Source organism: Petaurus breviceps, unplaced genomic scaffold (assembly GCF_028583685.1).
Source record: "Petaurus breviceps papuanus isolate PSGF00001 unplaced genomic scaffold, PetGlider_PUasm1.0 38, whole genome shotgun sequence".
NCBI lineage: Eukaryota > Metazoa > Chordata > Mammalia > Diprotodontia > Petauridae > Petaurus > Petaurus breviceps.
In genome coordinates this window covers 92,506,671-92,519,673 of record NW_027186304.1, presented here as the reverse complement: position 1 = coordinate 92,519,673, position 13,003 = coordinate 92,506,671, and the positions used below count along the sequence as shown (strand labels likewise).

The 13,003-nt window shown below is 33.3% G+C and overlaps 1 protein-coding gene and 1 pseudogene across 2 annotated transcripts in view; one reads left to right on the top strand and one right to left on the bottom strand.

Annotated features, from left to right (window-relative positions):
- ZC2HC1A (zinc finger C2HC-type containing 1A) overlaps nucleotides 1–13,003 on the bottom strand; it is a 153,287-nt gene that overhangs the window by 10,205 nt on the left and 130,079 nt on the right. Inside the window, exon 11 of one of the 2 annotated variants that reach the window (XM_069100158.1) lies at nucleotides 1,365–1,484. The exons of the other annotated variant lie outside the window; for it this stretch is intronic. Within the exon in view, the coding sequence (XP_068956259.1) occupies nucleotides 1,365–1,484 (120 nt within the window). The remainder of the gene's footprint in view (nucleotides 1–1,364; nucleotides 1,485–13,003) is intronic. 2 annotated transcript variants of the gene reach the window in all.
- On the top strand, nucleotides 2,886–6,688 carry LOC138170674 (dimethyladenosine transferase pseudogene; annotated as a pseudogene).

The following is a 13,003-nucleotide window of genomic DNA, read 5'->3' as shown; positions in this document are numbered from 1 at the left end:
CCTCATTTCTATTCAGTACATCTTGAAATCTACTGCAGAATTACTATAATGCCCTACTTAGAAATTATTCTTCTAAATTATACAAGATACTTCTAACAGAAAATGAGCACAAAAAGACATGTTCAATGACAATTGATAATAGAGTCTCTCCAGAAGTTCTCTCAGGAATTTTAAAAACTTAGTCCCTTTACTTGTTTACATTGTCTTCATAGGCCAAGAACAGTGACCAATTACTGCAGTTCAGTCATTAAGAATATTTAAATGTTCCAGAGGTTCAATATTGAAATGAAAGGCATATAAAAATGTTATACACCTCTTTAGAATGAGGTAAAAATTTCTGGGACGGCTAGTTGGTGCAGTGAATAGGGTACCAGCCCTGGAGTCAGGAGGACCTGAGTTCAAATCCGGCCTCAGACACTTAACACTTACTAGCTGTGTGACTTTGGGCAAATCATTTAACCCCAAATGCCCTCCAAAAAGCAAAAAAAAAAAAAAAAGATATAAAGACCCAGAAATATTAAGGGCCAAATTCTAGGTTGGCTGGCAAAGCTGGAAAGAGCCTTAATAATTCTCACATCCTACAGATGAGGAAACTGAAGGCCAGAGATTCACTTGTCTAGAGTTATGCAAGGAGCGAGGCAGCTGGGATCCAGACAAAATTCCTTCATCTCCAAATCCAAAGCTCTTTCCACTATATCATCATCATCCTTACGTTTACATGGGTCTTTAAGGTCTGCAAATTGTTTTTCACATTTCCTCTATCAACAGGACTGTTGAGAGGAGTACTTTGAAAACCTTAAATCACAATATAAATGTGACCCTATAATTCTATAATTATATGTAAGTTGAATATACTTGGTTTAGGATATAATGGGGAATTTTAAACAATAAATTATGATCCTGAAATCTTATCTGGGAGAGCTTCATTGTGGGTCCTGAATCCAATTCTTCAAGAGATAACAAGTTTTTCCTAACATCAATAAGAGCAGAATTGGCAAGGGTGTACCTTCTTTGCTCTTCTTTCATAATGGTTTTATCAAAGATTTGGAGAAATACAAAGCTCAGTTTTTAAATGGTTTTAAAATCAAAACTAAAAGAAAATACTTCAATATAGTAACATTTTAAAATTATCAGATTAAAAGGTGTCTAACTAAAAGAGCTTTATTTAGGATAATGAAAAAAACTCAATGGAAACTTTTTAAAATTACTTAAGTTACTATTTAAAAATTTTAAACCAGCAGTAACTATAATTTCTTTAAGTAAGTATGCTTTCTATATTTAAAAAGTTAAAGGGCAACCTAATATTTCAACCCTTTAAGGAAATATCTGAAAGAGATTAATCAAACTGAGTCACAAATACTTACTTGTTAATGGGTAATAACTTATTTCTTTTGATGGCACTGTCTGATTGTGTATCACTTTCATACAACCTTTGCACATTTCTTCCAGTTCGAAGTGGTGGGCCTAATTTGTCCATCTTACTACTAAAATATATAAAGGGGTACCCATAAGGAAATTGCCAATGTTTGCTATTTTAAGTAATTAAAAATTTTTATAAAAATTAGAAATTAATCTTCCTCATCAGAGTTTTTTCTTTTTCCTCCTACTGTCCTAAGCACACTAAAAGGTTTCCAGGGAATAAACTAATTTAAGCAGTTATATAAAGATTATATAGACACAGACAGAATTTACTCAAGAGTCACTATTGGATCCAGGAACTTTATAAAAATTTCCCACCTGACAATGCAGAAAACTGTCACAAGGCCACAATAAATGTTATCTTAAAGGTCAAAAACTACTTCATAATCACTTTGAGTGATATATATTATTCTATATATTAATGTAGGAGAGTAAGGAGAGAGGACAGGAAAGGAGGCAAAAAAAACAACTAGTATGAAAAACAAGTGCCTTAAAAATAAAAGCAAATTAGTGAAGTTAAGTGGAACCTAAGACTAATTAACTGTTAAATTTCTCATCTAACACTTTCCTTTCTGTTTTCTAAGTACTTTTTTTGTCATCCATGTTTATCACCTTCTTAAATGGCTTCTTCGCATTTTCTGACAAATGCATGCAAAGACAAAAAAGCAAAAAAGACATTATACTCATCATTGAGGATCTACAACTTGACTCCTTTACTACTAAGAGATTAATTAGTAAGAATGTAAATGACCCCATTCCATAACATTTATCTTAAGTATCACAGACTTATGGAAAATCTCTTATGGAAACTACTATTATGAAGGTGAGTTTGTGAGGAGAAAAATCAAGCAATGGAGAAAAAGAATGTTTAACTCTATTAGTCAACAGACTAAGAATGAGTTTCTTTAAATGCATATTGAGGAAAATAGAGCATGACCCTCCATGCAAATGCATTAAATTTTCGGTCATGTGAAAAGACAAAACAAAAAAGAAACCTAAAGTCTTATTTGCACATTATCATGAAATTTTTGCAAAAAGCATGAAGGGTGTCTCCACCTAGAGGATAACAGAAAAAACTGCACCATTTTTAAGAGTAATTTTCATCCCTTTTCAGCAGAAGCAAATTTTAATTACATGTAACAACAACTACCATTATTCTTTCAACTTCAAAGGAAAACAGAATTTAATTTACCTTTAAAGGAAAAGTCTCAATCAAATTATAAATGCTACTTTAAATGTTTAAAGTTTAATAAGATTATCTTTATTCATAAGATGAATTTATTAAGTCTTGGTCAATTTAAATCCTGCTTAAAAGTATATATTTTTTAATAAATACGTCTCCAGTGGTTGTGGGGATGGGAAGTAAAGAAAGGAGAAATTCATATTATATTTTAAAGTTCCAATATGAAAAATCATGCTTGATCAAAATATAACTCTGTCCCTTGAGTCCAATTATCAAAGTATGCTGGTGAAAAATCTGGGCATTTGGGGAATAAGAAAACATTTTTCCCATGAGAAAAATGTTACAAAAATTAAAGTGTTTCTGTGGGTTTTCACAAAATTTTTTTCCCTAAATGTGCAGAACAAAAACCGCTTTCTCTGTCTTAGGAGACATCAGATGAATGTCAATCTCTGCTTCTGCATGTTTGATGTTAACTTTCCCTGTGTACAATAGGTCTATCACTTAATCTCAAGACTACTTGCTTCCCACTAAAACCACCTCTGATCTCTGACATTAAGGCTAGCTACTAAGCAGGAGGTAACCAACTTCACCAGGGAAAGACTGTTTCATTCTAGAGTAAGTGGCTGCTAACTGGATACTTTTAACTTTCCTAAATCCCTTAAGCTAGACTTTAGAAAGGGATTAGTTTAATTTTCCTATGAAGTATATAAACAAAAACAAACAAAAAACAATTTTAAGATGAATATGGAAAGTCTGGGGGGGCAGAATTTTTTTTTTTAACGTAGATCCAATTTTCAAGTAGCATTTTTTGTACTTCAGTTTGAGCAATTCCTCCAACAACTCAGTTCACCTGTTTTTCAAGGCTTAGGAGATGGGTTTCAAGAGCTGCTGTGGACAAAGATCTTGTCATTTTGTGTACATCCTGGTGATAAGTTCTCTTCAAACTTAGGATGACCATCAGAAAACAGACATGGAGTGTATCACTGGGCCTGTAAGCCTTTTCTAGTTTGTTGGTAATTACCAGAATTTTCATTCTGCTTTATGCACCCAAGGTCACCTCTAATATTATAACAAACTATAAGAATAGGATTCTAATTAAGGTTTCACATAGTAATTTTACAAAAATACTAATATATATTATAAAAATAATTCCAAGATCATTTTTTCATTCTTTGCTTAAATCTAAACACAGTTCAAAATTAGTTTTACTTGTACTACAAGGATATATCGGGTGAATGAGAACATAAAAAAGTTGTCTTCTTCATATGAATAAACCTCCAGCAAAGTATTCCTCCAATGCCTTGTCAAGGTATGAAAATGACTAGGATTTCAATTCTATGGCACCAAAATGCAAGTTTTAATAAGATCCTACCAAGTTACAAAGACTTTTCGTACAAGTCTAGAATTAGACTATATAAATTTTGCCTGAGGACTGAACTGGAAAGGCTCCTTGCCAAAGTTGATTGCAAGATAATGGGATTTTTTTTAATTGACTGCAACAATCTACAGCATGAAGGAATTTCAATGTTCATTGGTTGAAGAGTGAGAACACACTGACAAAAACCAAAATACCTTATGTATTTAATAAGAGAATTAATAAAATCTAATATTAAATGGCACATGTGACAAAAACACTGTTTAGAAATAAATCATTAAGGCTGAGTGAGGGGAGCAGAACCAGAAGATCATGGCATACAATTACAGACACAGTGTATCTGTGATGACCAATTTTGATAGACTTGGCTCCTCAGCAATAAAAGGTTCCAAGAAAACTCCAAAAGGCTCAATGTTGGAAAAAGCTATCCGCATCCAGACAAAGAATTACAGAGCCTGAATGCAGATTGAAACAAACTATTTGCTCTCTCTTTTTGTTTTTTCTTTCTTGTGATTCATTCCATTGGTTATAATTCTTCTTTACGACTTGACTAAAGTAAAAATATGTTTAATGTGAAGGTATATATAGAATCTATATAAGATTACATGCTGTCTTGGGGAGGAGGGGAGAGGAGAGGGAGAGAGAGAAAATTTGGAACTCAAAAGCTTGTGGAACTGAATGTCGTAAACCAAAAATAAATTTATTTTTTAAAAAGAAGGAAAAAAAGAAATCATTAAGAGAATGTTTGATACAATTAAAAAAAACCTTTATAATTCCTAATATTCATCTAGGATAAGGAGGGAAGCAGTCAAATGGGGGGAAAAAATCTTTACATCAAATTTCTTGGATGAGGGTTTGGTACTCAAGATATATAGACAAGTAAAAAATATATATATATATACACACACATACACACACACATATGTGTGTATGCATATATACATAAACATACATATGATTCAAAGCCATTTCAATAGATAAGTAATCAAAGGATATGAACAAATAATTATTCTTTTAAATGAAAACAATTAACAATCAAATGAAAAAATGCTCTAAATCACTAATAGGAGAAATGGAAATCAAAACACCCCTGAAGCTTCTGCTCATAACCAGCAAACAGGTAGAGATGACAAAAGATGGAAAGCCAATGTTAAAGCACGTGTAGAAAGGTAAACACACTAATGCACTGCTGGTGGAAATGTGAATTAGAAAATGATTCTGAAAAGCAATTTGAGATTGCATACAAAAATTTACTAAACTCCAGGGCCTCCTCCCTCACGTGGCAGGGAGCAGCTGTATCTTGGTGGGATCTCAGGGCTCAGAGTTCGGCTCCCGAGTCGAGATGGAGAAGGGAAAGCTGGTGACCAGCAGCCGCTGGGAGAGGTGGGAGCCGAACAGTGCTGGCCGTGTTGTTTAATACTAGACTTGGGACAGTATATTTTGAAAAATCTTCTTATTGTTAATAGCATTATTGATAAGGCTGCCTTAAGACCAACAGATGTGGTCCTAAAGTTGGTCCCGGCACTGTAAACATGAGTGTGAAACTACTAGAAAAAGCGAAAAAAGTTATTGCCTGTGAACTTGACCCAAGGCTAGTAGCCAAACTTCACAAAAGGGTTCAGGGAACACCTCAGGCAAGCAAATTTCAAGTAATGGTTGGTGATGTGTTGAAAACTGACTTACCATTCTTTGATGCATGTGTGACAAATTTGCCTTATCAGATCTCTTCCCCATTTGTCTTCAAGCTGTTGCTGCATAGACCCTTTTTAGGTGTGCTATACTTATGTTCCAGAGAGAATTTGCTCTCCGTCTGGTTGTAAAACCAGGAGATAAGCTATACCGCAGACTTTCCATTAATACCCAGTTATTAGCACGAGTGGATCATATCATGAAAGTTGGGAAGAATAACTTCAGACCGCCACCAAAAGTTGAGTCAAGTGTGGTAAGGATAGAATCTAAGAACCCACCACCACCTATCAATTTCCAGGAGTGGGATGGTCTAGTGAGGATAATATTTGTGAGGAAAAACAAGACTCTGTCTGCAGTGTGTAAGTCAAGTGCAGTGCAACAACTTTTGGAAAAAAATTACCAAATTCATTGTTCAGTCCATAATATGGCAATACCAGAAGATTTTAGCATTGCAGATAAAATACAGAAAATCCTAATGGATTCAGATTTTGGTGGCAAATTGACCCGTTCCGTGGACATAGATGACTTAATTAGATTGCTACATGGATTCAACGCAGAAGGCATCCATTTTTCTTAGGCAGATTAAAAAGAGGATACTTCATACTTAACAAGAAACTGTACTTTTACTTTCTTGGACTACTGATATAATGAAGAATGTGGACCTCTATTTTTTTTTACAAGGATAACCATCAAAAATCCTGCAGGTTTTATGACTAAAACTTACCCTTTCATCATTTAGTAACTTTTTGGTTTTCAAATTTTTAAAGGACAAATTTATTCCATACTTTATAAGTGTTCAGACTTTTTGTAACTTTGGGCATGGGGTGGCCAATAGCTGCAATACACACACAAACTTAACCCATGAACCTTTTCACTTCTACCTGTTTCATCTTCTGAAATTAACATCTTATTTATTGTGGTAGTTCTATTTTTAGGGGCCTTATCTTTTGCTTGTTTATTGGGATAGATGAGAGGTATGTCTTTTAAATAAAAAATAAGCTTTTTTATTATTCTCGTTACCCACAATCTTCTCCCATTTATCAAATATTCATCTCCCTAGTTCTCCTGTCATAAATTTTTCTTTTTCATTTATTCATTTGCATCCATCTGATCCTTTTTATCTCCTTGAGCTTAGTTCCCTTTTCCAATGAAGTGAGTAAAGCAGTATATTGAGAGAAACATGGAACATGGGATTGATTCTCAGTTTATCTCTGATAACACAATAGTTATGTGACTTTAGGCAAGATACTTCACCTCTGGATCTCAAATTTCCTCACTAGCCAAATAAGGGAAGTTAAGAGTAGATGATTTGTGAGATCCTTCCCAGCTATGAAATTTGGTGACTAATCAGGAAATCTCAATGGTAGAATTATCAGTCACCTCACAAAAATTATACCCTTCAATGATATATTTATATATGTATAAATAACATGGAGAAAATAAAACTACAAATTTTTACTTGGCTTTTAAAAAATATTAATGGAAAAGTACTGTAAAAATATCTTAAAAGATAAGACACCTAAGACAGACTTAACCACTTTGATTAAAAAAGAATTCTGTAAATATTTAAGTTCAGAGGGTTAGAACTGAACTTATGATTTCATTAGTAGAGTTAACTCCTGGATGAGAAAAGTCTCTTGCAGTTTCATAAGACTTACAGCAGCTAGTAACATAAATTTAGTGGCCTTAATGTAAAACTGCTGTAGTGGATCATTATTTATGTGACAGCAGAGAAAATAATTAAACCTAAAATTCAGACTTTTTCATTATCATTTTGTATATCTAACTTTATGGAACCCCAGATTGTTTTTTCTACTTACTTTATATGCAGCTTATGGAAGTTGGTCCCCTTCCAGTTGTCTTAAATAATCAACATTTATGGTGTCCAGATTAAATTTGCTTTATCTAATGTCTCTTGCCTAATATAAATTAATCTGCATTAGCCAAGAGACATTAGCTGCCTGATAAAACTAATGTTAGCAACATCCATAACTTTATAGCATTTTTCTGAATTATAAATTGCATGAAAATAAGGGCCTTTTATAAGCCTCTTCTCAGAATCTTTATGTTCATATGGGTAGCAGTAGATCCCTACTTGTACAAGAGACATGTGCCTAATTTTTAACCTTATTTTAAATGCATAAGGATAACCATTCTTAGAATTATACTGAACTTTTGTAAATATTCTGTAAATTCAAATTTGCTTCAAACAAGATTTGCCAGTTAGGCAGTCCAACATCACTGTGAACTCAAGAGTAAAGGGATAACAAAAAAAGTTAAATTAGAAATTGTCCTTTTTATAAATGATTGGGTTTAGGGTATAGTTGAATAGTGTGTAAAGAATACTAGATGGGGAGTGAGTCATCCCGCTCTGTCATTAGATGCATGAACATGGGGCAAGCTACTATGTCCCAGCTTCAGGTCTGAAGCTTGACTCTGGAAATACCCTCCTCACTACCCCATGGTAGCCATGCCATACTGCTGTGAAATTTAAGGTCCTTTACTGGCTGAAGTTCTCAAGTGTCCATTAGTAGATTAGCTATCTAATGAACCACATTTCCTGGTCTCATTATCTCATTCCCTGCATAAAAAGCTATGAAGAGCTGGATGTATCCATTGAGTTATTAACTCAGGCTAAATTAGGTGCAGATGGCCTAGGTTTTATTATTTCTTTACTGTTCTGAAATTACTTTAACAGTCTTGATGATGAGAAGGAAGCCTGTCTTAATAATTGTGGTATATAAACAGTTTCTGGAAGTTAGACAGCCTTAAACTTTTCCATGCAAAATTCTTATGCCCACTTAATGCATAGCTATAAGTGCATTAAATTGCCAGTTTTGACTTAAATGAAGACAATTCCCATTTTTCTTTTTGTCCTCTAGATAACGGACAACTATCTTGATACTGTAGTTAGCAAAAATGACTTATTAATACTAATAGCCTCTACTTAAGTTTTTTTTTCCAGGACAGAGAGTGATAACTTTATTCCAAGCCTTTCTAAGTCCTAAACTCCATTCAAAAATGGATGGAGAAATTAAATCAATTCACATGTACTTTTATAGGGAATTTCATAGAAGTAAATTCTCATCTCAAAGTTATTCCATAGCTTTATTAATAAACACATTATGAAAATCTACATTTGTATTTCAGCTTTTATGTTTACAGTTCTAGGAGTTATTCCACATGATGCAATAAGGGCCTTCCTTCCTATGGGGGGTTGCAAATTCTGAAATGGCAAATCTGGCTCATTTAGCTCTCTACTCATTGCTTTCCCTTTTGCTGCTCAGCATTAAATGAGCTAGCAGTTTCCCAAAGTAAACTAAAACAGGACTTCCTAAGGAGAGTTTGTTAATCTACTTTTTGAACTCTGGGGAAGAGAGAGAGAACTCCTAGAGAGCTATATTTCTTCACCTAACAGAATATTTACATGAAATGGCAAACATTTCTCTGAAGATTAATATGCAAAAAAAAAATAGGTGCTGCCATCTAAAAAGTGCAGGATACCCTCACCATACTTTTGGTGAAAACAAAATTTCTTGGTGACATTGATCACAAAATGAGTGTTTGAAGGAGCTAAATGTGCACGTGTTCTTCATGGCACAGCTGCCTCACTTTTTAGCTGATTTCACTGTACAAGGAAAATATGCGTTGGCTACTTTGCCTTAAAGCAACCATATGACTCCACAAAACTACTTGTAGACCATAGTTAACACACATGCATCAGAAGCCACTTTCTTTTAACAGTATATTATTGAAAAGGGTACTTGTCTAGATTGTTTAGTTGTACCATTTTAAGTAATGGCACCCCATTTGTAAGGATCAGAATTGCACTGTTATTCTCATTAACATCACACTGGCACATACATTGATTATATCTGTATTACCCTAAGATACAACTCTTCTCAGTATTTCATTACCTTTTATTTTACATCAACTAATTTATATATTTGTCCTTTACAAATAAAATGCTAAGAAAATTGAAACAAAAAAAAAAATTTTACTAAACTGTGATAATCTCTGATGGAACTATACTAGGCCAATACCCAAAAGAGACCAAAGAAAGAACAAAAGAGTTTTAATGTACAAAAATATTTATAGTAGTTTTCTGTGATGGCAAAAAACTGGAAACTTAGGAGATACCCATCAATTGAGGAATGAGACTGAACAAATCATAGTATATAAATGCAATGGAGTGTGCTACAAGAAATGAGGAAAGAGATCATTTCAAAGAGATATGCAAAGACTGTAGCAACTGCTATAAAGAAAAGCAGAACTAGAAGAACAATTTATTCTAACATCAATATTATAGTAATGAACAATTTTGAGGGCTTTTATAAACTGATAAAGAATTAAGTAAGCAGAACCAATAGAACAATTTATGCAATAACAGTAACACTGTAAAAACAAACAATTCTGAAAGCTTTAAGAATAAGTCTAGGCTATTAAGGATAAAACATGCTCCCCATTACAGACAGATGATGGATATAAGAAAGTAAATGAGACATATGTGTATGTATATGTACACACATACACATATATATTTGGCATATAGCCACTTAAGGATGTTTTTGCTTTATTACACATCTGTTACAAGAAATTTATTTTTCTTTTCTTTTTTTTTTGGGTGGAGAGAAAATAGATTTGTTCACTTAAAAAACAGAGGTGGGGGTGCTACAGATGTGAAATGTTACACACTTTCAGATAACATCATGGCATTATTAGTTTTACTTAAATGCTTTACTTTGATACAAGGGAAGTCTCACAAAGTGGAGGCAATCATGAACATAATGTAAAAACAACATGCATCAATAAAACATAAAATATAAGCTTGGAAAGATTTACATGAACTGATACAAAGTGAAATAAGTAGAACCAAGAAAACAATATATATGACTACATCAATGTAAATGGAAAGAACAACAAAATAATATAAAATGTATGTTGTGACATTACAAAGAACAAACAGCCCCAAAGAAGAGATATAAGATAACACCTCCCTCTATTCCTTAAAAGAGATAAGGTACCTTGAAGTCTGAAACATTGCATATAACGTCAGATTTTTTTCAACATACTGACTGGTTTTGCTAATTTTCTTTCTCTTCTTCAAAAAAATTTGTTACAAGGAATGGCTCTGTGGGAGGGACATGTGAAAATTTTGGCAGATGTAAAAACAAAAGACATCAGTAAAATTTTATTTTTAAAAATTCATGCTAATATTACTCATACCCAAGCTGGTTGTGATCTGATTCCAACAAGAATAAAATAGTTGCTGGGGTAGAAATGATGGACAAATTGTTGAAAAGCGATCACTTTCTTCTGGAATATAAGATACAGGAAAGCTGTGGATAATCTGCTGTCCAGACTTTGAGCAATCAAATATCAAAGGGTTCAGAAGGTCAGATATGACCTGATGGACTAAAACTATATAAGAGAATTCAGACCAGACGGGACAGGAAATTTCCAAGAATAAAATGCTGAGAACACAAGAGAAGGGGCACTTTCCTATGAGAAGGAAAAATTGAAGTGGTATAACGAAAAGTCAACAAAACACTTAAGATACACAGAAAACAAAAAGACTTTCAGGAGAAACTTCTTAATTGCTTCTGTGTTAAATTTAAATGCACTTTAAAATTTTAAAATATGTAAGAAAAGTTCATGATCTCACATACATTCCTCTTTTTTATTCTCTGAAGTGTATACTGATTTTATTGCATTGTTTATAGTATTTTATTCACATCTAGTGATGATAAAGTTCATAATAAGAACTTTTTTTTTAATGTGTGCAGAAGCCTGAATCAAAAGCAATAATAAATAATGAATAAAAGAGTGCGGCACAATACTTTCTATAAAAATATTGTCAGGCACTCATTATGAGCTGTGTGTGTGGTAGGGAAAGTCAAAGCTGCAAAAAGGAATTTTATTTTGCCTTTGTTTCCTTCCTTTTTTTCTGCAAAAGAAAATCAAAGAAGGAATGGGCTAGAGTCTGGGCCAGAATGGGAAGATGGCAGTGGATAACAGAAAGAAAGGAAAACTGCACAAGTCTCTGCTTTTGTTATTGCTACTTAAGAGGAAACAAAGAAGCAGAAATGACAAAGGAGGAGTTGATAAGGAAGGTCCTTAGGTCCTTAGTAAAAGAGTGCCTAGTTACCCTTAATGAATTTAAGTAACCAGATTATATTCAATACAATCAGATAGATTTGGAAATGGCTGCATGGTCAGGTTTAAAGAGTGAATTAAGGGCTCAAAATCAACATGGGAAGTCTCTAGTGGAATCTGTGAGATTTGTGCTTGGCCCTGTAATATTCAACATTTACATTAATTACTTTAATGCCATAGATGGCATAATCATCAACTTTAAAAACCATACAAAGTTGAGAAGAACAGTTAACACAGTGGATGACAGAATCCAAAAAGAGTTTTAAAAGTTTCTTTAACCTCTGTGAAGAGATAAATAATTTATACTAAAAGAGAATATACAATCTTGCCCATTCATATTTTCAACTCTATTGCTTTCTTTCACTCCTTAAAGCATCAGTCCATTTAGGTAAGCAGGAAAGGAAATTATAGAAACACTGTGACTATAAGAAGATAAGATCCACAATATATAATATAGTAAGATCTTGGATAATACTTTTGATTATATATAGGTGATTAAATCCCCTTTCTGGGTAGCAAAAATATGAAAATCAATCATTTACACCAAAAGGATAACTGAAAATATTAATGAATTCATCTTTGAAAAGTTATTTTTGATTGAAAGTTAAATAACTTCTAATTGTATAACTACTTTTATTTTAAACTTTAAAGCTATCATTGGAAATGTGCAATTGCAAAATTTAAGGGCTACTCTTTTAACCTGATAGTAGTTTATTAAGGGCATCTCTACATCAATGGTTTTCACAGTTTTCTATCATTTAAAAGGAACCTCAATCTAGTTGCAAAAACACATAGAGGACCAGGATCAATATAAATTAAAGTCAAACAATGAGATTACAGGCAAGAAAAATGGTTTATATGGTATTCAGCAAAATAGGGTCACTCTGGTGGTAGGCTAAGCAACCTGCCCTTCACGACAGCTAAAAACATCTTGTGACATTCTATAGCATCTTTCTTGTGTTTCCATATAAGGCTGGCTGGAATATGAATATTCTGGCTAAAACCAGGATTTTTTTCTTATACTTCTTCAATCAGTTCATCTAGGGACTCCCTAGAGCATATTTCTATTTCTCCAATAGTCAGCAGATTGTTATCTCTGTTCCAAATGCAAGCTAATCTCTCTCTAGGAGGAAATGATAAAAAGTAAAGAATGCCTCTCCACACTCCAAGCAGATAGCTTC